The sequence below is a fragment of the Mus caroli genome, chromosome 1 (genome assembly GCF_900094665.2).
Source record: "Mus caroli chromosome 1, CAROLI_EIJ_v1.1, whole genome shotgun sequence".
Lineage (NCBI taxonomy): Eukaryota > Metazoa > Chordata > Mammalia > Rodentia > Muridae > Mus > Mus caroli.
Window position 1 is genome coordinate 181,135,313 of NC_034570.1, and position 25,133 is coordinate 181,160,445.

Genomic DNA, 25,133 nt, shown 5'->3' on the forward strand with positions numbered 1-25,133 from the left:
CTGACTGTCCTGGAACTCACTCTGTAGACCAGGCTGGACTCGAACTCAGAAATCCGCCTGCCTCTGCCTCCCAAGTGCTGGGATTAAAGGGGTGCACCACCACGCCCGGCCACCTTTCATTTCTTAACAACTGAGTCTGTCCTTTAGAGCCCATGCTTCTCTGGTTTCACTGAGGAACTGCCTGTCTGCTTCCTCTCACTGTGCTTCCTTGACTGTTACTTGGAATCCCTTCTCCTGCATTCCTGCTAAGTTCCTGGAGAGTTACTATGTCTTTTTTAGTGTCATTTCCTTGCTGCTTGTGCCTCGCGTGACATTCCATGGAGTTCCATACATGAATGTAAAATGCCAGTAAAAACCTACTTCTGCCTCCCCCCTGCCCTTCCAGCCTGTTACTGGCCACTGGTGTACTTTCAAGCTGACTTGCAACCAGGGGTGAACTAGTGCAGCCTATGAATGGCGCCACCCACATGCAATCTCCATCTTTTCTCCTCCATTAGACCTCCCTGGCAATGACCTCAGCGTCCGGAAGTTTGTTTCTTAGGTGATTGTAAATGTAGTCAGATTGTAATGCCGACTCTGATCCTGAGCAGGGGAGATGGTGGCTTAGCAGCTAAGGAGCCTGCAGACCTGAGAGGATTCTTCAGCGGTTGGATGGGCTGTCTGTAACATCAAGGGCTAGCCATGGGTGTTTGAACTCTGTTGAGCTTTGGTCTGGCTGATCTGTCCATCATGAAGGTGTGTGTTGGGGCTATGATCATTCTGGGTCCACTTCCCCGTCAGGGGTGGTGGGGTTTTGTTTTGTGGAATTGATACGAGGTAAACTTAGAGTCCTGTATCTTCTGGGTGAATTGATCTCTGGGTCATTGTGTGCCAACCTTCTCTGTCCTACAGTTCTTGTCTTGACGTCTCTGTTGTCCTGCAAATATGGCTACTCTTCATAATTTCCATGATTCAGGTTTCTGTTTGCTTAGAATGTCCTTTTCCAATCTTTTACGTTAAGCCTGTGTGTCTTTGTGAAGTCAAGTTTCTTCTAGGCGATGTGTATATTTAAAAGGTTTAAAAAAAAGATTTATTTATTTATTTATGTATGTGGGTACACTGTAGCTATCTTCAGACACACCAGAAGAGGGCATCAGGTCCCCATTACAGATGGTTGTGAGCTACCATGTGGTTGCTAGGATTTGAACTCAGGACCTCTGGAAGAGCAGTTGGTGCTCTTAACTGCTGAGCCATCTCTCCAGCCCCCTATTTAAAAGTTTTTAAGGTTTATTTATGTGGGTGAACATATACCATTGGAGGCATGGGAGTGCCTGAGAGTTAGGTGGTTGTGCATCACCATGTAGGTGCTGGGAATCAAACCAGGCCCGCAGCCAGAGCCACAGGAGCTCTTAACCGCTGAGCCCTCTCTCCAGCCCCAGCAATGAGTGCCTGTATCCCCTCCCTGTCTGCATCCACCTGTTCCTTCTGGTTTTGTCCATTTAGATCCCTGTATAGGCCAACGACTTGTTCCCAGCATCCTGCGGGGTTCTTCCTGCTGTTCCCAGCATCCTTTGCTGTCTCTGTGTTTTGCTGCCTGTGGTTTAGAGGCTTCTCACTGTGTAGGTAAAGTTGGTAGCTTTGGAGTTTCTGCTCTTCCAGTGGGACTTACCTCCCTCATAGCTGTATGGCTTTCTGCTGGTAAATCTTGATTGTTGGTTGGCTTTGAGAAGTGCCGGCACCAGTGTAGCACACTCCTTCTGGGTATCGTGATGTGATTCTCTAAAGAGGAATGAGTGAGGAGGAACCACCCTGGATGTAGCTGTCAGTAGCCCAGATGGAGCATTGAGGGAGGGAAGCCACAGCACCCTCTCTGCTTCCTGACCCTGTGAGGTGAGCTGCTCTGCTCTGTGGAGTTCTCCCTACACACAGGAGAGGGCAACTACTGAGATGCCTGAGCCAGATAATCCTCCTGCATATCATTTCCCTAGATGATGCTGTCACAGTGACACAAAGGCCAACAGAGTTGCCTAGAACTTCTGTAAGGCCAGACTGTGGGCATGGATACCTTCAGTGGTTTGTCTTAGAAGACCCTTATTTCTCCTACGTTCTCAAAAGATAGACCGCATTGCTGGGTATCATGTTCTTGGTTGTAGGGTTTCCACTGAGGGATCTGCCGGTGGTTTAATGGGATCCCTTTAGTGGCACTTTCCATTTCCGTGGTTCAGAGCTTACAGCTTTGTTTGTACTTTTGGCAATATCACTATAATGTGCCGTGGTGTGGATCTCTCCTGGCCATGTCTGCACTGTGACATCTATGGTGTAGAACTCTCCTGGCCATGTCTGCACTGTGACATGCTGTGGTGTAGAGCTGTCCTAGTGAGATCTGTTTGGGCTCTAAAAGCCTCCATACATCAGTGTATACATCTTTCCAAAGATTAGGACAGTTTTTTTTTCTCTCTCTCTCCTGTTCTGTTCTGTTCTTTTCTTTTCTTTTCTTTTCTTTCTTTCTTTTTTTTTTCCTTTTGAGACAGGGTTTCTCTGTGTAGTCCTGGCTGTCCTGGAACTCACTCTGTAGACCAGCCTGGCCTCGAACTCAGAAATTTGCCTGCCTCTGCCTCCCAGACAGTTTTCTTTCTTGTTTCTCTCCCTTAATGTTTTCACCTAGCCATCAAAGTATTCCAAAAAACCATTAAGATGAGCAAGCCCTGTGCCTTTCCTGCGAGTCCTCTCGCTGAGCCCCCCGTGTTTCTTATTCACATCCTGCCTTGGTTTTCTACTTCACTGAACTCTGTAATCACATCTCAAATCCTTTACCAGGCATTTATCTATGCGAGTTTCTTTGGGACCTCTTGCTAATAAGCGCATCCTTTTGGAAGTATCGTGCAACCTTGAGTTCTCATCTGTTTTTGTTCCAGTTAAGATTTATGCACGGTGGACCAGATATTTCTACCATTTACCTGATAGCCTCCATAGTAATTGGCCTTCTCTTGAAAGTACATCTCAGTTAGTGGGTTTGTTGTGTGATGCCAGCTCCAGTTGTAGCTGGGTAGTGCAGTACCCGCCCATAGCTTCTTTCGTTTGTTCTGGCGAGTTTAGGGCACAGAGAGGAGGGGAGCAGAGAAGGCCTGGCCAATCTGAACCTATGGCACCAGAATTTTGAGAGAAATTCATTTGTTCTTTGGACTGAAAGAAAAGATTTACAGTGCACAGGTTCCCTCTTTTTTTTTTAATGTTTAGTGTGTGTGTATATGTGTGTGTGTGTGTGTGTGTGTGTGTGTGTGTGTGTGTGTGTGTNTATGTGTGTGTGTGTGTGTGTGTGTGTGTGTGTGTGTGTGTGTGTGTGTATGCGCATGCCTGGTGCCTATGGTGGTAGGAAGAGGGTGTTGAATTCCCTGGAACTGGAGTTAGAGAGGATTGTCAGCCGCGATGTGGGTGCTGGGAATTGAACCTGGTCCTCTGTAAGAGCAGCCAGTGCTCCTAAACCCTCTCTGCAGCCCCACACGTCAAGTAATTTTTTTTTAGATTTATTTATGTATATGACTGCTCTATGTGCATGTATGCCTGCTTGACAGAAGATCCCATTACATCCCAATGCATCCCATTACATTACAATGCATGGTTGTGAGCCACCATGTGGTTGCTGGGAATTGAACTCAGGACCTCTGGAAGAGCAGTCAGTGCCCTTAACCACTGAGCCATCTCTCTAGCCTCCATGTCTAGTAGTTTTTGATGGAACACTGGTGTATTAGGCATGTTCTTCTAAGTGAACAGAACGAATACACTGCATGTGTATATGTGTGTCTTGTGTGTGTACACATCAAAGAGACTTTGTTAGACTGGCTTACATGACAAAGTCTAGCAGTGGCTGTCTGTATGTGGGAGAGGCAGAGACCCAGTAGCTGCTCAGTGCCTGCCCCACCTTCCCCTATGCAGTGACAGCCCTGGAAGCTTTCTGGAGAGCGGCTGGTGTTCTGCCTGGAAAGCTGGAGTTAGATGTTAACAGAGGTTGGCAGTACCCACTCAGAAAGCAGCCAAGCAGAAATGCTGCCTTTCCTCGGGATACTTCTATCTGCGACGCCCATCGGCACAGGTACAGCTCATTTTGACAGCAGATCCTCCCTCTGGAAAGTCTCAGAGGTTTGTGCTTCCTGTTCAGATGGGAGGAGACCACCGTCTCAGCCAGCGCCGATTGGCATAGTGTGGGCTCTGGACCCTCTGAGGTCTTCTGAAGTGCGTTTTGTCTCGGCAGGTAGGCAGTTCTGAAGTTCTGAGGTCCTGCCTGCCTCACAGTGGCAGCCAGAGTTAACCATTTGCCCTTGTACTCCAGCCTGCGATCCCAGCATATCCATTATTTGCAGAATCAGTGACCTCTCCCCTCTGCGGCTCGCCTACTTTCAGGATTTCTCCTTCACCTTCAGCCCTGAACTCTCTCTCTCTCTGAACCACATCATTTATGAACCCTCTGGCAAAAAGTTAGACATCTGTGCTGTTCTCTCCAGAGGTAGATTCCCTGTACTGTGTTAACCCGTTCCTTAACGCCTTCATTACATGTCAGATACGTTGTTCAGATCTTATGGCTGTCAACTGAGGCTGGTGTGACCACACTGCTTGGTCCCTGTTGGAAGCCACAGCCACAGCCATCTGGGCTTTCCCTCAGGGCGCTGTGGTCGGAGCTGGGGAGCAGAAGCACCTTGGGAAGGTGAACCCAGCTTGCTATAACCACCGCCATGTTGGGTGGCTCTCAACAGGAAACCCCCTACACACACACCTAGCACCATGTGTCTACCCACAGTCACGGTGCCGCAGAGATGTTCTCTAGTGAAAGCTCTCTTCTGCTTAGAGAAAGCCGCCTTTCCACTGTCCTTACAGCCTGGGCTCTGCACACGTGTTCTGGTGCCACCTCCGCTAGAGCCCCTTCCTAAGGAACTCATTTACATTAACCCATCCTCAGCCCCAGGTCAAACTCATCGCCTCATTGTGGGGTAATGCAGATCTTACCTTTCTCCTTCCTGTGACAAAAATCCTCGGCAGGAAGCAACCTACGGGAGGAGGGCGGGGCTTGCTGTGGCTTTCGGTTTGACAGGACACAGTCTGTCGTACAAGATGCAGCTTCAGGAACAGACCATTGCTGGTCATATGGACTCTGCATCAGGTGCAGAGCGTGCCAAGTGGGATGCTCAGCAAGGAGCCCCCCAGTCATGTTAGCCATCAAGGGACGGTCTCCTTGGGAAAAGGCTTAAGAAACGGGCAGAGTGGGCTATGAGCAGTTCTTCAGGACAGGCCTAGGGATGGCAGATGGGAGCAGCTCTGGGATTGAAGGATGAGAACGTTGTTGAGTAGGGGGAGGGGAACACATGGACCTGACTGATTGAGAGTGGCCTTGGCTGGGAGAGATGAAGTTGATGTTTCTAGGTGCCCTTGGTGATGAGGGCCGGCCTCACCTCCTCCACAAGGTAGGTGAGGGCCTGGCACTGCTCTGGTGACCCTGGTGTCCTGTCAGCAGGCGTGGACAACGAGTCCGCCTCCAGCAGCATCCGCTTCAGCAAGGCCTGCCTGAAGAATGTCTTCTCGGTCCTGCTCATCCTCATCTACCTGTTGCTCATGGCGGTGGCCGTCTTCCTGGTCTACCAGACCATCACGGACTTCCGGGAAAAGCTCAAGCACCCTGTCATGTCCGTGTCTTACAAGGAGGTGGATCGCTACGACGCTCCAGGTAGGGCCTGCCGGGCCAGGCATCTGCGCTCCAGCTTTGGGGTTTCTGGTTTTTTTTTTTTTTTTTTTTTTTTTTTTTTTTTTTTGGTTTTTCAAGACAGGGTTTCTCTGTATAGCCCTGGCTGTCCTGGCACTCACTCTGTAGACCAGGCTGGCCTCTAACTCAGAAATCCGCCTGCCTCTGCCTCCCGAGTGCTGGGATTAAAGGCGTGTGCCACCATGCCCGGCTCAGCTTTGGGGTTTCTGTCAGCAGGCACTGCCTTGCCTCCCAAGCCAACACTGTCAGCACAGGCAGAATGGAGCCGGGCAGTTGTTGTAGGCAGGCATCCGAGAGCCTGTGCCAGGCCCTGGCGCCCTGGGGCCCTGGGGCCCTGGAGCCCTGGGTGGGTGTTGGAGACTGGCTTTCTTAGGCATGAGGTCGACACAAGGGTTTATGGGAGGGGCAAAGCTGGAGGCCAGGGATGAAGGGCAGCATGTTAGTCTCTTTTCTGTTGCAGTGACAAAGCACTGTGAGTAAGGCGACTTTTTTTTTAGATTACGTGTAAGTACACTGTCATTGTCTTCAGACACCCCAGAAGAGGGCATGAGATCTCATTACGGGTGGTTGTGAGCCACCATGCGGTTGCTGGGATTTGAACTCAGGACCTTCAGAAGAGAGCAGTCAGTGTTCTTAACCGCTGAGCCATCTTATAAACCGCAAGGCGGCTTATAAAAGGAAGCTTTCGATTGGTTCGTAGTTTCAGAGGGGTAGAGTCCATGATGGTGGAGCAAAGGCTTGCTGGCAGGAAGGGCTGGAATGGAGAGTGGGAGGCAGAGAGTACATGGAGGAGGCGGAGGACACCAGCCTCCTGAATCCTCAAGCCTGCCCCTCCAATGACTTACTTCCTCCAACGAGGCCACACTTCTTAATCCTTCCCAAACAGCTCCACCAACTGGGGACCGAGTGTATGACACATGAGCCTAGGGGGCTGTTGTAGTTCAAAGTACCTCAGGCAGTGAGAGTCAAGGCTGGAGTATGGTGCAGGAAGGTGATGGGATGTACAAGCCAGTGAACAGCCATCTAGGCAGAGCCTAGCCTAGAGGGGCTCCAGGCTGCTCTGTGTACCTGCCTCCGCATGTTGGGAACGACTGATCCTTATTGTCTGCCAGAGTGGGTGATCCGGCTGGCACTGTAAGTTGGCACTGGAGAAGGAATGTGGCTCAGGCTTGCCCACTGTGAGTGTGCCACCCACTTTGACCCTGAGTGACACCCAGGACATTCTATGCACAGGCTGGAGCGGGAGTTGGGAGTTTCCCTGCAGGAGCTCCCAGACAATCACCCTACAGCCAGGCCCGATTCTTTCTTTCCTCCCTGGCTTTGCTGTGTCTGCTCTGGCTCTTCGTGGGCTTTTCTTGCGGTGTCCTCTCTCCTCCCTCAGCTCTGCCTCCATGCCTGTGCTATCACCAGTGTCTCCTGGGAGCCCGAGCCGAGAGCACACAGAACCCTCTATGTGCTGTGTGATCCCAGATCTCCTAGCAGAGGATAGAAAAGGAGGCCTGGGGAGATCCACAGCCTGGAGCCTCGGCAGCACTAGGCAGGCAGGCCTGGGAGGCACCGGCATGCTGTGAGGGGAGGTGCTCGGGTGGGAGTATTATGAGCCCTGGAAGCCACGTTCCAGGCAGGGTGCGGAGTGACTGAGATGGTGAGTGCCCTCCACTGGAGTAGGACTCTGCCTTGCCACCCCCCCCCCCACACTCCCCGGTTTTGGCTGCCGCCCTAGTACTTTCCCAAGGAGGTGGGGGTGCGATTCTGTTGGGTGCTCAGGACTGTGACTGCTGACACTTGCCAATTTCTGTTTGTTCCAGGGATTGCCTTTTACCCTGGTCAGGCTCAGCTGCTCAGCTGTAAGCACCACTATGAGGTTATTCCACCTCTTGCCAGCCCTGGCCAGCCGGGAGACAGGAACTGCACCACTCAGAGGATCAATTACACCCACCCCTTCTTCAACCACACCATGGTAATGCCTGCTTCCCTGGGTTCTGGTAGCCACACACCCTGAGGACTCCAGCCTTTCTTCCCTGTAGCCTGTCAGCAGATGAGAAGGGTGGTATGTGTGTTACTGGGCCTTCTTGCCCTGAGATGGGACGGTAGCGGGACTGAAGGTAGTCTGCCTGCTGCTTGTTTCCAGGAACTGCCTAGGAAGCCATACTTTGAGAAGTTTTGCCAAGGTGAAGATGGCGTGCTGGTCTGGTGGTGAAGATTGCTGACAGCCCACACCACACAGCACAGCTCAGCTGGCAAACTGTGCACAGTGTATCAGGGTCCTGGGCAGGGAGATAGATGGCTTTGTATTGTTATGTCTTGACTTCTCCCTCCTTTAGGAGGGACTGAAGGGGCCATATGTGAGCTCCCCATCAACGCAGAAACTTCCTGTGCACAGGACATTGCTGACTATGGTGGTTTGAGTGAGAATGGCCCCCATTTTGAATGCTTGGTTCCCAGTTAGAGGAACCAATTGAGAAGGATTAGGATGCGTGGCCTTGTTGAAGGATGTGTGTCATGGGGGTAGTCTTTGAGGCTTCAAAATCCCTTGCTAGGCCCAGTTGTGTGTTCTCTCTCTCTTTCCACCCCCACTCCCTGTGGATAAGTATGTAAGCCTTTAGCTCTTTCTCCAGCACCATGTCTTCCTGCCTGTGTGATAATGGACTAACCCTCCGAATCTGTAAGCCAGTCCCAATGAAATGCTTTCTTTTATTGCCGCAATCATGATGTCCCTTCACAGCAACAAAACAGAGGCAATGACCGTGGTGGCAGAGACGACCAACACTGTGCAGCTGTGCCTCTGGGCAAGGTGGAGGTGGTGGTGGCTTAGAAGGTCTTGGAGGAGAATCTGAGCTGTGTCTAGGGACAGAAGCAAAGGACAGTGCGTGTGTCCTGCTATGGGCAGTCTTGCCCACCATAAGTAAAAGAAGGAACAATGCCAGGCCCTGGTTGATCTTCAGACCTCTCAAAGCCCGATGAAGTGGTTTCTACTCCTTGCAAGACAGGGTAGGGTAGGGCATGAGGACAGCCCTGTGCACTGAGAAAGGCTGCACAGGTAGACCAGAAGGCTGGAAGAGCTAGTCAGAGAAGCAAGTGCTGGCTTCTAGCCCCCAGCTCAGGGGGACTGAGTTTGGAACAGGTCTGACTGATGTGACTCAAGGACTTTGTCCCTCCTGGTTGCAGAGTTGCTGGGCAAGGTGCTTCCCTGGATGCCAGGCCCCAGAGCGGTCTCTGTACAGGCTGAGGGAAGACCCACTGCTCAAGCATGGAGACAGGCCTGGGGTTAAATCATCAGTGCTGCAAGAATATCCTCAGGTGAAAACCTGGTCTGCCAGCAGGCAAGGGATAGTGTTAGGCAAGCAGATGTAAGCACTGGGGGAGATGCCCCACTGTGGGCCACTACTTGGTCAGTATCTGAATCCTTTATTCCTAACTGAGAATGGGCAATTGGTGGCCACCAGACATTTCCATGAACCCAAGTTGAAGTAAAAGGACTTGAAATGAAACAGCAGCATCCAGTCAGGAAGATGGACTCCCGGCTTTCCTTATTCCCTGTGAGAAGCACAGTGGCACCAGGGCGCAGCTGTGCCCGTTCTGGGAACCTCTTCCCCTGTTGATTGGCGTGCTTCCTGGGATCCAGCTGCCCACACCCAACACTTTTATTGCTGTATACTTCATAGCTTAAATGTAGGTTTAAGAGAGATACGAGGCACAGAAGGAAGAGTGTGCTCACGGGAAGGAAGATGGATGCCTTCACTACCCCAGCTCTGAGGGATGGTTCATCTTCTTTGTCAGCTCCTTCCAGCCACAAGCGGTGACCTCCCATAAATTCTCATGTCCCCTTTCAACTGCTTCCTGAGCAAAAATTGGCGTCTGATGATGTCACGAGACTGTCGTGGGAGTGTGCATGCACCCAAGTATCCCGGGCACAAGGACCTTGCTCAAGCCCAGGCGTTCAGCCTGAGCGTCACAGTGAGACTCCATCTTAGAGAAAGGAACAAGAGTAAGATTCAGGGGCTGGAGAGATGGCTCAGTGGTTAAGAGCACTGACTGTGCTTCTGAAGGCCCTGAGTTCAAATCCCAGCAACCACATGGTGGCTCACAACCATCTGTAATGAGATCTGACGCCCTCTCCTGGTGTGTCTGAAGACAGCCACAGTGTACTTAGATAGAGAAAGATTGAGGCACCAGAGTGTCCATGAGGCAGGGATGGCCGGAGTGTTCACAGCTGCTTACGACCCCTGGTGATGTCCACACAGGGTCCGCACATCCGTTGTAATGTGCAGGCAGTCCTCCCTGCTGCTCTCTGAGAAACGCCCATGATGCCTTGGCCTCACCACAGGTTAATCTGCATTGCTGGAAGCCTTGAGAGCCACATCCGACTGGACTTAGGAAGCTGCCCTCCTTGGGGTCTGCACCAGCCTCTTTGCAGTCAGCTTCCAGCTTGAGTCGTCTGGGAACTGGGGCTGAGGTGGCCTGTTTCTCACCCTGCCTTTCCCACCACCCTTCTGCAATGAGCTGTTAATGTGCAGGCTTTGGCTGGCTGAGTCCTGAGACAGCGACCCCCATTGAGGGTCTTGTTGGGTCACATGGCGTAAGTCTTCAGGCTTTTGTTGCCTTCCTGGTTTCTTGTGCTTTGGATTTCATGTGGCTTGCCTGTAGCCAGTGATTTCCTTTTGTACAGCCAGGGCCGCCACCTTTCCAGTCTGTTTCCTCACTGCCGGGTTCTCCACCACCCACAGGTGAAGCTCACGCTGTCTCTGGGGCTTCTCTAGCTCCTGAAATACTCATCTGACAGAGTGTGACAAAGGGTTCAGGCTTAGCTCCTGTATGTCAGCACCCTTCCTGAGGGAGCCCCCTGGAGGCCAAGGCAGCTTCTGAGAGTGGCCTGACTGGCAGGCTGACAGGCAAGCTCACACGGGCACTGCTGCTTCATGGGACTGCCCAGCAGCACTGTTCCTTGTGCTGTCCACACGGTCATGGCCAGCTTCTGAGCACATGCCTGCTCCCTGGGAGGCAAGAGGCAATAGGTGAGGGATAGTGAGGAAATATTCTCACGTTACTCCATCAGGTCGGCTCTGTCTCAGTCAAACATCCTGATGTATTTAGTTGAGCGGTACAAGCTAGTTTGAAAGCACATTCAGAAGAGAGGAGAGCACATACCGCAACAACTAGGCTGTTGGACGAATAATGAGGGAGGGACTGGCCCAGGCCGGAGTCACCTTACAGAACAGGTAAAGTAGTCCTGGCTCAGGGACAGACCAGTGCATTCATGGGCTGCATTCAGGCCAGGACCAGTGTAGGGTGCAGAAAGACAGGGTGGAGAGCTGGTTAGCTATGATGCCACATTCAAAACTAAAGCCAGGCGTATGCAGTATGTACATGAAGATTTAAAATCACAACGGGGTGAGGGAGAGATGGCTCAGCGCGTTAAGAGCACAGACTGCTCTTCCAGAGGTCCTGAGTTCAATTCCCAGCAACGACATGGTGGCTCACAACCATCTGTAATGGGATCAGATGCCCTTTTCTGGTGTGTCTGAAGACAGCTACAGTATACTTATATACTTAAAATAAATAAATCTTAAAAAAAAAAAGAAACCTTTAAAATCTTGACAGGGACATACTGGGGAATGCTGAGTTAGTTATTGGCATACCTTAGCAAGAAGGCATCCAAGACAGAATGGACAGGCTTCATTCACTTGACTCACTTGGAAACCCCCATGTAATAGACATTGGGACGAAGTTAACTGGGACACCCCTACCCAGGAAAGGTGTTCCATAGTGTGCGCAGCCCGTGAAGAGAGCATGTGTCACATGCAGCTGGGCTCTGGGTGCAGTGCTGAGATGTCTCCGGGATGCATCCCTGGGCAGGAGGGTTTGGCAGCAGTCCCTGGAGGCTGCTGGTGGCCTGCTGTGTTTGCTTGGCAGTGCTTGTGGCTGAAATCTCTGTGGGCCTGTGTGAGGGTCGGGGCAGCTCCGAGCAAACACTAAGGCTCCGGCTTTTGTCTCCCTGCAGCAGTCAGCCCTGATTGTTCAGGGGCCCCAGGAAGTGAAGAAGCGGGAGCTGGTGTTCCTCCAGTTCCGGCTGAACCAGAGCAATGAGGACTTCAGTGCCATAGACTACCTCCTCTTCTCTTCTTTTCGGGAGTTCATGCAAAGGTGGCTGTTCAGAGTTCGGGGGTCTCGCTGTCTCCTGCCTTGTGCATGTCCATGCTGGAAATGTGGGGGTGAAGGTAGGGAGGGGGAGCAGAGTTGGCCCAGAACAGGAGCTACCCCAAGGACCTGGTGGCCCATCACACTGTCTGCAGTCAAGCAAACATGGATGTAGTATTGCTTGCTGTCTGCATGCATGCTGTCCTGGAGAGGGTTCTTGGTTAGCCTGGGCTGCTGAGGAGCAGAGGGAACTGCCTTCCATGTGGTCCGTGAGCCTTCTTGCCTGCAAAGTGCTACCTGCAGACAGTTCCTGTTGGTTTCAAACACGGGGGAACATTACAGTGCCATCTCCAGGGCCTAAAACACTGAGTCTGGCCCTGCCGAGCTTCAGGCTTCACTTTTATGATGTAGGAAGATACATTACAGTGACAGTGAGGTGACAGTCCCCCTGAACAGCAAGTCACACACTGCCTCTGCCGTCCTTCCACCCCAGACCTCCTAGCAAGCACCTTCCCTGCTTATGGCCCATCTGTCTGCCCTGTCACCCTGAGCTGCTTTAGTGAGAGGCCTCAGTCAGGCACTGTTGCTTTTGCCTTTATTCTTCGGCTGTTTCACCAGTGTATAATGCACTTTGGTCATTTTCTCTCTCAACCTCCCTTCGTTCCCACTGGACCCCACTGAAACCCTCATTTTTCACAATGAATCCCTACCCACCTTCCTGTCTTTCCCTGTGTTAACTACAGTTTAATTAGAGTTGTCTGCATGTGGCTGCACTACTGAAGGAAATGATAGCTTCTCTCCCAGCAACCAGTCACTAACTGCTAATGATCCCAGAATGCAGTGTCAGCAGGCCCAGTCCTGGGCAGACATGCAGTAAGGCCAATGGCCGTCATGTCCTGAGATGTCTTATTGTATATGTCCTTATCTTCTGGCTCTTACATTCCTCCTGTTCTCTCTTCTTCAGTGTTCCAAGTTCCCTGATCCTTCAGGAGGGGTGTGTTACAGCTGTCCCTTTTGGGGGCCAGCAAGTCCTATTTTTGAGGACTGGTATTACTCTGTAGCCCAGGCTGTCCTAGAACTCATAATCCTCCTGCCTCAGCCTCCCAGTGGCTGGGCTGACAAGCATGCACCACTCTGCCTGGCTTTACACTGCAGTCTGTGCTTGCTCTCTTGGGCTTCGCTTCTGCTGTGCATACAGCGCCCATTGCTGGGCCTTTCAGAGGGAGGCTGAGGTCACTGAGAAGTGCAGCAAGCCATACTTCAGGGAGTTCCAGGAAACCTAGGGGGTGTGGATGACTGAGCTGGTGAGAGGGATGCTGTGGAAAGGGGAGGAGTGTGCCACAGTGGAGGTGGGGTTGGAGGCAGGAATCATGCTGTCGGGTGGAGCTGTTTGGAAACTAAATGGCGGTTGGTTATAGGTGGTCCAGGCGCTGCTTTTGATGCCAACTAACCTGGTAAAGCAGCCAGATTTGAGGGAGACCGGTACAGACTTCTTTTCTGTAGCAGGAAAGAAACCAGCTTGAGACTGGACTGGAGTTTGCTTTGGCCACATTGGGCTCCTGCTGTCAGGCTGGTCTGGATTAACCTGGACCTTCCTTCTCTTTCTTCGTCAAGCCCGGACAAGGCGGGCTTCATGCAGGCCTGTGAGAGTGCTTACTCCAGTTGGAAGTTCTCTGGAGGCTTCCGCACCTGGGTCAAGATGTCACTGGTGAAGACCAAAGAAGAGGACGGGCGAGAAGCTGTTGAGTTCCGACAAGAGGTAGTGGCTGTGTTTTGCTTCCTTGGCACATGTGATGATCTCCACACTTAAATTGGGATGGAGGGAGACTTTTGAGTGGAACGGGCTTTTGGGTGGGGACCCGGGAGGAGAACTTTAGTAACCTGTGTGAAGGTGTCTCACACTGGAAGCAGACTACAGCAGCCTGCCTGTTCTCCACAGCACCATCTCTGTGCTGTGTAGAGGTGGGAAACATTTCCTAATGCTGCCAGGGGTTGTTGCAGATGAGGGGACACCAGGCACAGTGAGGGGTGTAAGGACCTGCTAGGATGCAGGAGATGATGAGCTAGTCTGAAAGCTTTTGGTTCTTGGCCGGGAGCCAGGAGAATGCTGGGTGTTGAGGCAAGAGGATTGCTTGGGGATTTTTAACTGTTGTCTGGGAAGAGCCGGGGAAGACGAAACAGGCATGCTGTGGGGATGTAGAGGGATCTGGCTTGCTTCCCTGGGAGCCTTTCCTCACCACAAGCAGTCCTCTGGAGGTTCTACTGAAGCTGCAAAAAGCCAGGCTCTCCTTGTGCACATGGAGCCCTGGCACCTAGGTCTAGTCAAGAGAGATTTTTCCCGCTTTAGGGGACGACAACCCTTGAAAGCAAGACTACAAGATGTTATTGTAAGGTGACTGCCAGTCCCACAAAGGCTGGAGGTGTCCCTGACCACCTACTCAGGGGCAGCCCTGCAACAGATCTCAGCATCGTCTTCCTGTGGCCAGTGTCACATGTCAGGTCACAGGTGGCCCTGTGCCTCTGGAGCCCATCTCCCCTCCACTGTGCAGCACAGCTTCTATTATAGATCATCAGCTGATCACCTGTGTGGGTCACGTGTGCCTACTAAATACTTAGAGAGCCCTAATATGGAGTGGGGGCTACACTTTGTCCCCTATAGACTCGAAGGCTTAGACTACTTGGCTCTTAAATAATTTGAATTTGTCCTCTGAAGTGGACTGAACGTGGCTTGAGTGTAGACACCTGAGAGCATATTTTGGTGACAATTCAGAGCACTATCAGGCATTGTGATCTTTTCTCTCCCAAAGACCCGGGGCAGCTGCAGTAAAACCCTGGCTCCTGGACCATTTAAAAGGTCTTGTATATGAGTCTTGTCTTTTCCCTCCCCAAAGGATGCTGTTAGGAGAGCCAAGGGCTAGTAGTCCTGCCTGCTCTCACTTCCCTGGGTCCAGGCAAGGGAGGGCCCAGAAGTGGTTTAAAAAAAAAAAAAAAGTGGTAACTGCCTGTTCTGCACCTAGACCAGCGTGGTTAACTATATTGACCAGAGGCCCGCAGCCGAGAAGAGTACGCAGTTGTTCTTTGTGGTCTTCGAATGGAAAGATCCCTTCATCCAGAAGGTCCAGGATGTAAGTACTGCTAAAAGTGGTCTTCCTCTATTATCACAAGATGTCCCAGGATGATCGTTGCAACAGGCAAGAGATTCCAAAGCTCAAACATGGGCCATTCAGGTCCCAGGATGGAGTCTGAGACAGATAAATTTTGCTGTCACTCCTGACCCTCAAGTTTGGCCCAGGCTTTGTGTGAGGGGTGAAGGCTTGAGGCTTACTAAGATGAAAAGGGTGAAAGGAGCCAGTTTGTAGCTGTGCACTGATTTTCTTGAACCTGATCTACCTGTTATATAAGAGGCTTCTGGGCCAAGTAGAGCCTTTGAAGTCCCTTGAATCGTGCAGGCTGAGGTGTGCCCACTGTACATATGTAAACAACACAGGGTCATCCATCTCAGGCCACCCCACTTATCCTGGCTTAGAAATGGATTTTCTCTTTTCTTTTCTTTTCTTTTCTTTTCTTTTCTTTTTTCTTTTCTTTTCTTTCTCTCTCCCTCCCCCTCCCCCCTTTCTTTCCTCTCCCCTCCCCCCTCTTTCTTTCCTCTCCCCTCCCCCCTCTTTCTTTCCTCTCCCCTCCCCTCTCTTCTCTACTTTTTTTCCACCACAGGGGAGTTTGAAAATGTTAAGACCCCTGCCTGAGTTTGGAGAGGGGTAGACTCTGTGGAAGAGTGCTTATCTAAGCATGCACAAGGCCTGCAGTCCATCTATTAGCGCTGCAGAGAGATAACAGAGTATTTAATGGGGGCCAAGCTATTTCTTTAAATCATACCTGACAGTGAACAGCTGTCACAGGGCTCTGGGGGATAAACAACTTTGTTGAAGGAAAAAGGGTTTTGGCAGAGTGGATAGAGAGAGTACTGAGTCGGATTAAGTTCGGATAGGAGAACATCCCAGAGCAGGAAAGAAGGAAGGTGCGTTGGCCTGGTGGCAGAGTTCCCAGGATGAGTGTGAGGGGACAGCTGAAGGCTGAGGTAGCTGAGATCAGACAGAGGGACCAATCTTGAGGCTGAGGTATAGTTTAGGGAAATTTCTTTGGGTCACTTGTTAGATTAAGCTCAGTATGAATGTCCTATTTACACAAAGATTTCTGAAGAGGAATCCTTTTATGTGGAGGGGCTCACAGTTCCCTTCTGAGCAGCGGTAGAGCTGAAGCAGCACACGTCTCTGTTGGCTCCAAAGTCTGAGACATACAGAGTCAAGGCTGCCGCCAACCAGCAATCCTGGTCTTGTCTGCCCCACAGATAATCACAGCCAATCCTTGGAACACCATCGCCCTGCTCTGCGGGGCTTTCCTGGCGTTGTTTAAAGCAGCAGAGTTTGCCAAACTAAGCGTGAAATGGATGATCAAAATCAGGAAACGATACCTTAAACGGAGAGGCCAGGCGACAAACCACATAAGCTGAAGCGCCCGTGCCACGGCACTCCGACAGAGCGAGACACCAGCAATCCTGAACTCACTTGAAGGGACCTTGCAGGGAAGGACAGCCCCGTCCATCGCACTGGAGGTTCAAACCCGGCCCGGGAGGGAAACACCCAGTGAATAACCTGAAACTTATTTAAGTACTTAAATTATTAACGGACATCTTGCAGAGCTGCCTAGTGCCTTGGAGAGGTTCGCAGAAGGCGGCTTCCTCCTATTTGGTCATTAAATAGTTAAGCTCCAGGTTAAAGCTGCTTCTTTGCCTTAGAACTTTTTCTTTAAAGTGGACTGATGTGCCCTGTATACAGAATTCCTTTTATACCATCTACTGTTACTTAACAAGAACTCGTTAGAGCCTAGATTTAACTTTTTTTGTTTTTCCTTAAATGTAGCCCCGCTGTAATCACTGTGCAGACCAGGCCTTCCTCGTGCCTTCCCATTGCTGAGACTAAGAGCCTACACCACTCCCCCCCCCCCCCCCCCCCCCCCGCAAGCTTTACACGAGACCTTAAAGGCTACTAGAAACTTGTGATTGTATTTCTGATGCGCTAGAAGTGCTAGCAGAGGTATATACAGTAGGCACCTACTTAGTGTATCTTGATTTCATTAACAGGTAAATAAAGTTGGGCAAGCACAAAAGGGATGGGAGTGAACACCCAGTAAGCCAGCAGGCAGCAACACTGGATGCTGATGCTGTATGACCAGCAAACCCAGAAGGTAGTGTAAGTCTGGACCGCAGCACAATGGCTCTGACCCAGCACACATCACTGCTAACAGGGAGGTAAGCTGTGCACTGTCCGCAGGTGGCCAAGAGGGATGGCCACACCACATGAGCTAGTTCCTGTGTCCTACAGAAACACACACCTAAAAGGGTGGCCTTTAGGGCTTTGATAAACAGCACCTCTACACAAAACCAAAAACTCTATTTTCCACATGTGGCCAGAGGGAACATAGTAACATTGAAGAACTTGTAATTATGCCTTAGGGAATCGGAAGGGAAATACTCATGGGAATAAGGACATTTTTGTCTCTAAATTAGCAGCAAGAAACTGTTTTGCCCAAGTCCCTAGAAATAAACTTGGACTGTGAACTATTCCTGCTACTTTTGTCTCACATATATACAAGAATTTAGATTTTTAGCCTAAAACTTTTATTATAAAACACCATTTTAGCACAAATGCCCAGCATGAAGCATCAGTGGCATTAAAAATATGTGAAGGACAGAAAGTCGAGGGGCAAGGGTGCAGCCCAGTCACAGGATGTGTGCTTACCATGCAGGGCCCTTAAAGTTCACAGTTGCATAGCACTTCAGTAGGTAAATATCTGCCTCAGTGAACACTAAAAGCTTTATTTTCCTGTATTGTGAAAGCTGAGCTGCTTTTAATTTTGCTTTAGATAACTAGGAAGTATTTTTGCCTATTCATAGAATAAAAACCCAACTTCCACTTTCTGGAAAGGCAACCCTGTGTTTTGTGTGGGTTGCCCAGGGCTATTCTGCAGAGTCCTAAAGGGAGCAGCCTCACTGGACTGCAGCAGTGGCCCTCCCTGGAATGCCCACTGCTTGAAAAGAGAGCAAAAATTACAGGCCACTGTATTACAAGGGAGTTTGTCCAGAGGTCATGGAGGTTGCTGTCACAGCCACAAAAACCCTGTGATCCTTCTAAACTGGTGTTTAGTTGAAACCATGTTACAGTCTCCCTGCCTTTCCCAGAACTGCTACTGTCATGGATTCTGAGATTTCCCGTTTTAGTTAAAACTAGCTTTAATGTTAAACTGTCCTAGAACATGGAGGGACAAGAAGCTTGAGATTTTATGAAAAGATTGTTTAAATGGTTAGACTCCTAACCCATGGACCACAAACATCCTAATTCTAATTAGAGAACATCCGTAAGTTACAATTTTCCAATATAAATATCTTCCAGAGACAAAAGAGCAAATGACATAAGGCAAAATACAAACATAGACTTTATTAAATGCNGCTCAATCCCCAGTGAAGATCTCTCATTATAAAACAGTTTTCCATACAACTGCAAGGCAAGAGGCTGGAATGGTACTAGTAACAAGTGTGAAAAATACCTGACCAGGTAAAACAGACAAGGGTTCTACATAGTCAACTCTGAGGACACCTGCTGCAGTTCCTTTAAATAAAGCCAGGCAGTGATAGCTAGCAGTCTGCATCACACTGTGGGAGGGACCCAGAGCTCCACCCTGCAGGCAGGCAGGCCTGGGGACTGGCAGGGTGAGGACTGGGAAGGCCCTGCCTCCAGCCTTGGAGGAGAGGAATGAAGGAGGTGAGCCTCGGGTCCACCCGAGGCCTGTGCTGCTCTGCACACGCTCCGGGTGCCGCTGCTGAAGGGGGGATTTAGGAACATCAGAATTTTGGTTTACTTTTCCCCCAACTTTAATACTTTGTGCTTCAGAAGCTTGGAAATGTAAGATGTTGTGAAACCCAGAGTATGGCAGTGTCGTTAATGAGGCTGGGCTCTTGTCTCCCGCCCACACCTCTCTAGGAGAGGTGAGGGAAGGGCAACACCTCCGCTTATCTTACGAAGGCTCTTTCCTCAGATGTACTCAAGGTGTGCAGCACCAAGGTGTGCAGCACGGTGAAAACACATGATAAAGGAAGTGTGCAGAGGACGGCTTCATCTGTGTGTGCAGCACAACTGGGCTCAAGTCGCAACACACGCTTGCCACTCCCACGATCACCTCACTCAACAGAGACAGTGACACAATCCATGATTAGACAGAGTTTACAATATACTGTGGCCGTGATACAGCACAGGGCTATGTTTTAGTCCATAATTGTTTTGCTTTTACGCTTGCCAGGAAAAACTGGCCTCCTAATTATATTATACTGATGAGGTCTGCTCTGAAGTTTTTATATATTCAAAAAAAAAAAAAAAAAGGTGTACAAAACGACCGCCCAGCAGGGGGAGCTGATCTTTATTTGGCACTGGTACTGCTGCGAATACTGTGCATGTTGTAAGCATTGTTCTGTTTCTCTAGAGCCTTCTTCAGCTGCAGCTCCTCTAGTTTTTTCCATAACTCTTCCCGTTCCAGTTCTTTCTTCTTCTCTCTGTAGAGAGATCAGCAGTTTTAATGGGAAGCTCAGGAAAGACACTGGTTGGTGGCTTTGTGGGGAGTGAGCATTACAATGCCCGTGGCTTCTGTGACATGCGTGGTATTACATGGCACTAATTCACCGTAGTCACTCGAGGCCTCTAGGTCAGCTACAGTTAACACTCAGGCCTCCTAGGGAGAGGTAGAAGCCCCGCCCTTCCAATACCAGCAGAAAGGCAACCTGCCCACCCGTCAGTTTCTGCTCAAACTCTGAGTGATCCTCAAAACTAGACGAGTAAAGCACAGGCTGTAAACGAGGGCTTTTATTTCTAGGTCTTCGTTCCCACACACCTCTCCTGCCTGTTGCTTTGTGGACTTGGATCGTGGTTCTAATTTCTACCTGAACCTTGTGAGGTTTTTGTTTGTGTCTTCCTGGCCTTAAAGTCACAGAGCTCAGACTCGCTTCCTGACAGCGTGCTGACTTCAGATACCTCTCTGATGGTCCACAGCACCAGGACTATCAAGCTCTCGGGAAAAATCTTACGTCTCCGCTGAGCTCTGGACGAACATGATCCGCACTTAAACCACAGTCTAACTGTTAGAGGAGGAAAGTCTTAACAAATGTACAAAAATACCGGGATTACTTTACTGGACAATGGCTGGAGTGCTCAGGGGCTTCCAAATTAGAATGCCTAACATATTCACCATAGATCCAACGACTAAGAGATGGACCTTTCTGAACTGAGTAACACAGAATTTTCAAAACTCATCAAGTACCTCTGTCTTTCGGCTTTGTAGGAACTTGTAAGGTCATCAAAAAGCTTGCCGTTCATCTCCATGAGGGTTTTCAGCACATTGTACACCAGTGCTACAATAGTCCTGAAAGAAAGAGAAGACAGTTCTGGGTTAGAGGCCAGCAACACTGAATGCATAATTAATGCCAGATGCTAGAACTAAAGTGCAAACAGTCTGGTCACACAGGCCAGAGATTCTAATGTCTACTCTCTTCCTATGTAGATACAATATTCTGGTTCTCTTCATGTGAGTTTTGTAGTCTCATCCTAGACCCTGGGTAGCAAGATAAAAATGTCACAGAAGTCAGAATGTCTGAATGCCATGTCTCCCTTTGGTCCTCAGCTCCTAGCTTGGGGGGGCCGGATACAGCTGGCTCAGCCGATGGCACTGGACCGCAAGCTGGTTAGACCATTTGCTGAGGAGCATCCATAGACAGCTTTATAAGGATAAGCAGTGTCTACAACTGTGACACTCACCTTCAGTATAGGTTACAGATCTGTCCAGGCTTCAACTAACAAAGACACGTGAAGCACACGCCTGCAATCTCAGCGCTGAGGCTGAGCCAAGAGCCCGAGTTCAAGGCTAGCCTGTGCTACTTAGACTGTATGTTAAATGGAAACCAACAACAGAAACTTACTGATTCCAGTGTTCTTTGGANATTTTATACAAGCTGGCAAACATGATTGGCAGGATTTTATCAATATTCTCTTCAATCAAACTAAGAATATATTCATTATTCCAGAAGTATAGTGCTCTTTCTGCAACCTAAAAAGACACCAGAGACCTCAAAATCCGCAGGGAAAAAGGATGGCACAACAAGCAGAATGTCACAGAGAAGGGAAGCTGCTACCTGGAAATGAGAGCTGGAGACGCACTTGGATATCTGCTTAAAAAGCGGCTCTTCGATTTTTTTGAATTGTGTTGGTTCAATGACATCTAAGATCTCTTCAATTTCTCCTAAAAACATCACCTAGGTTTAAAAAAAAATTTTTTTTTCCTTTTAAAAAATTTACAGACGATGCTAATGTGGACAAGGCAAATCAGTACATTGGGAAATGGGTACAGTTCACAGAGCAGGTCAAGATTGCAAAGTCTTGATGTAAATGCATTTATTTTTATCATTATTAAAACCCACCTCTTTCTGACTGCATGTTTTTGGCCAAAATTTCAGCAGTCCTCTGATCACCTACAAAAACCAGCAAAGTTTAGAATGAATTCAACAATTGGGTGTGTGGTACACGTCTACAATCCTAGCACTTGGAGGTACCCAGGCAGGAGAATTCCAAGTTCTAGAGCAGCCTGGGACACAGCCAGACCTTATCACTTCTACTAGCTACCAAGATACTTTACTCATTCTGACGTCAAGCATTCAGCCCTCAGCACATGAAAATCCCTACTTAGCTGTGGACTTGAGCCTGGGCCGTGCCAGACACTGCTCTAGGTACTATAAGGCTGAGCAAAGTCTGTGGTCTTCATGGAACGGGACCAACGTGAGTGGACACTTACAGCACAAGAAAATGATGTCTGGTGTGAAGGAAGTTATTCTACGAGAACATTTTTGTTTCTTCAAGACCGTGTAAGTAACTGGGGATTGAACCCAGGGCCCGGTGCATGCTACGCCACCGCCCTACCAACTGGGCTCAAGCCTCAGCTAATCACAGGTACTTCTAACAGATAATTCTCATTATCTAGAGTGCCTGAACCTGTTTTATGGCTGACAAAATCAGGGCAAAATGAGATGTTAAAAGGAGACCGTCTATTTCAACAATTAGGCCATGCATATCAAATTTCAAGCACCCCTATGGTTAGCCTAAATACATGAATTCTAGTCCTTCAGTTTCAGTACTTATATTTAAAGTGCTTAGAAAGCATTCTACCAAAACACTCATTTTACTTAAGGGTACAATCAATGGTTTGTATAGTGAGTTGGGTGAGCTCAAAATCCCAACATTTAGGAGGCTGAGGCAGGAGGATCACAAGTTTGCGGCCAGTCTAGGCTAAATACAGTTCTAGATCAGCTAGGCTAAAGGTTACAGAGCTCATTAGGGCTGAGCTTCTGAGCCTTCTGCTCTCTCACCAGCTCATCTTAATCACTTTTCTCAATGACTAAGTATTTCTAAGCCTGGACTCCAAACTGCTGAAGGTGAGGAAACACTTCTAATGTTTTTATTTCTGAACAAAACTCAAGGGAATGGTTCTGGGTCTCAGTGTGTTCTCACCGTAAGAAGTGACAGAAGGATTGAGTGAGGAGGGCTAAGAGTTCACCGTTGTCTCTGGATCTCACCTACATCTTACCCATCAGTCCCTCAGTTTATGCCTCCTGCCCTCGAGCATGCTCCATTCTCAGGCAACCAGAAGCTGCTCTCTGTGTGAGAACTGACTACCCAGGCTGCAATGAAACACCAGAGGCCAGACAAGCGCATGAACAGGAACTCAACACTCACCGGCTCTGTCAGCGTTGTGTCTTTCTCCAGGAACTGCACAACACAGTACGCCAGCTAACGGGAAGAGGCAAGTTTAAGAGACGTTAGTGACGTAACATTAGGGATAACGGGATAATTTCACACTAACACAAAATGTCACTCCAGTTCTAAGTTGCAGTATGAGATGAATATATTCTTATTAAAGTTCTAAGTTCAACATATTGTTAGCTCTAGACTTAATTAACTTACGAACACCCATTTAGTCTTCCAGTGCTAATGCTAACAGTGACCAAGACCTAATAGATCATTAACGTCATTCTGCATCTCTGTGAGATTCATTCGGGGTCACACAACTAAGTAATTTACGTCCCAGACCTAAATATAAGAAGTAAACTTTTGATAAATTTTTTAACTTCTTTCTTCTTTTTTTTTAAGATTTATTTATTTATTTTTATGTATATGAGTACATGTACAGCTGGTTGTGAGCCTTCATATGGTTGTTGGGAATTGAATTTTTAGGACCTCTGCTTGCTCCGGTTGCTCTGGTGGTCCCACTTGCTCAGTCCCTGCTCACTCAAGCCCAAAGATTTATTAAGGACACTGTAGCTGTCTTCAGACGCATCAGAAGAGGGCCTCAGATCTCATTACGGGTGGTTGTGAGCCACCATGTGGTTGCTGGGATTTGAACTCAGGACCTTCGGAAGAGCAGTCGGTGCTCTTACCCACTGAGCCATCTCGCCAGCCCTTGATAATCTTTTCTATATCTAAGTTAAAACCGCAGTAGTAGTATGTAAACAAACTCATAATAAAAATTTTGCCAAAGCACATTCTTTAATTTTACAAGAAACTAGCACCTTAATATCTCTCAATTTTTTTGCCTTTATATTTGTTTTTGGAAATATCCATTTGTAATTGTTCTGAAATTTACCTGTGCATGAAACAAGGCCAATCCTTTTGCAGTATGCATAGGAATAAGAACCTTCATTAGAAACTGCTTATGCTCTGCTTTCAGTGGCAATGCAAAGCCATTGATGATACTGGAGGGAAGAAAAGGCAGGGAAGGGTTAAGTAGTCACTTTGATTCCACAAGTTACACTACCTACAGCACTGGGGAGTTGTAGGGCAGCCTGTAATCTGACATCTACACGGTCACTACAGAATTCTGCACAGCTGCCTTTAATTTCCCTCCTTAAAGCAACAGGAGTGACTGTCTCAATGCTGTTAGAATTCCCAGCATGCACAGTGATAATCGGGTAGTTTCCCTGACATTTCTGAATAATCTGGAATTAAGATAATGCTATCATTACTGGTATGTAGTGAACAGAAAGAACATGTGTATAGAACACCGAAGACACTTCTAAAGGAAAAGTTAGATTGGGGATGGCCCATCAACATTTGGGTAAGATCTCTCTCTCCCTCTCCCTCTCCCCTCCGCCTGCCTCTGCCTCCCAAGTGCTGGAATTAAAGGCTTGTGCCACCACTGCCCAGCTTGGGTAAGAATTTTTGTAGTGAATGTCTTATGGAATGAATGACAACTTCATCTCTTCCCGGCTTCCAGCTGGGAAGAACTTCCAAGGGGCAAGGCTATGTAGATCCAGCAACACACAACAGTGTATGTGTGTGTACACACACACACACACACACACGCTCTGTTAGGGATTGAGCCCAGGACATCTAGCATTGTGCTCTAAACTCTCAAATAGGAATTCATTTCAACTCCAGCTGTTTTGTATATAAAATACTCTTTCAGTAACTTAATTCTTAAAAAAAAAATAACAAAACCCCACCCCTGACCTACCTTCCCAGTATTTCCAGGAGCTCAGCCACACCATTGAAATGTTCCGTTTCATATATAAACCTGAATTTGAAGTAAAGATAGATGTAATAAAATGTAAACACCAAAGAACTGGCAGGAGGGTGAAGAAACTCAGCCCAAGGCAGCAGTAAAAGCAAGCAGTGACTGCTCAGCCTCGAGGCTTCTGGTTCACACCAGACTCTTTGTTTTGTTTTGAGACTGCCAAACTGCCTTTAAGCTTGCTGTGTAGCCAGTCCTGACCATCTGACCCTGCTGGCACTACAGGTGTGTGCCACCACAGCACCAAATGAGCTACATCCCAGCCCAAACTGAGAGCAGTAACAACACAGGATCTATTTCCTGAGTCACACAGTCCTCTGCTAAAATCTGCCACATGAGAACAACAGTATTGTTCCACCGGGATCGTTGATCGTTATATTACGCTTAATATATAAGAAAGACGGATTGCCTAAAGAAACCGTTTCAAAGTAGGAGACCACTATTCACATAAAAATCCGAGGAAAGGGAGTCCATTTTTTCAACTGTTCAGAAACTTTAGACAGGAACTGACATAGGCTATCTAGTTATCTACTATCACAACTGCCTTTAAATTAAATGACAGCATGAGTTGGGGGTGACACAGGGCTGCAGAGCTGAGGAGATGGAACAC

General features: G+C 48.8%; 2 protein-coding genes across 4 annotated transcripts in view; one reads left to right on the forward strand and one right to left on the reverse strand.

The window, feature by feature from the left end:
• The window catches only part of Pacc1 (proton activated chloride channel 1), a 23,922-nt gene extending 7,063 nt beyond the window's left edge, over nt 1-16,859 (forward strand). Inside the window, exons 1-7 of one of the 2 annotated variants that reach the window (XM_029474189.1) lie at nt 3,932-4,069; nt 5,483-5,692; nt 7,537-7,688; nt 11,730-11,872; nt 13,481-13,625; nt 14,884-14,991; nt 16,212-16,859. In XM_029474189.1, the coding sequence (XP_029330049.1) occupies nt 3,973-4,069; nt 5,483-5,692; nt 7,537-7,688; nt 11,730-11,872; nt 13,481-13,625; nt 14,884-14,991; nt 16,212-16,373 (1,017 nt within the window). In that variant the 5' untranslated portion in view covers nt 3,932-3,972 and the 3' untranslated portion in view covers nt 16,374-16,859. Of the gene's footprint in view, nt 1-3,931; nt 4,070-5,482; nt 5,693-7,536; nt 7,689-11,729; nt 11,873-13,480; nt 13,626-14,883; nt 14,992-16,211 lie in introns of those variants that run through there. The other variant, XM_021165628.2, reaches the window with a different exon arrangement.
• A 1,473-nt stretch (nt 16,860-18,332) lies between these two features.
• Nucleotides 18,333-25,133, reverse strand: part of Ppp2r5a (protein phosphatase 2 regulatory subunit B'alpha) — a 44,899-nt gene continuing 38,098 nt past the window's right edge. For both annotated transcript variants that reach the window (XM_021184693.2, XM_029474185.1), the window contains exons 6-13: nt 24,467-24,526; nt 23,597-23,705; nt 22,690-22,743; nt 21,381-21,431; nt 21,096-21,215; nt 20,883-21,010; nt 20,228-20,329; nt 18,333-19,466 (exon numbers count right to left, since the gene is read on the reverse strand). In XM_021184693.2, the coding sequence (XP_021040352.1) occupies nt 19,334-19,466; nt 20,228-20,329; nt 20,883-21,010; nt 21,096-21,215; nt 21,381-21,431; nt 22,690-22,743; nt 23,597-23,705; nt 24,467-24,526 (757 nt within the window). In that variant the 3' untranslated portion in view covers nt 18,333-19,333. The remainder of the gene's footprint in view (nt 19,467-20,227; nt 20,330-20,882; nt 21,011-21,095; nt 21,216-21,380; nt 21,432-22,689; nt 22,744-23,596; nt 23,706-24,466; nt 24,527-25,133) is intronic.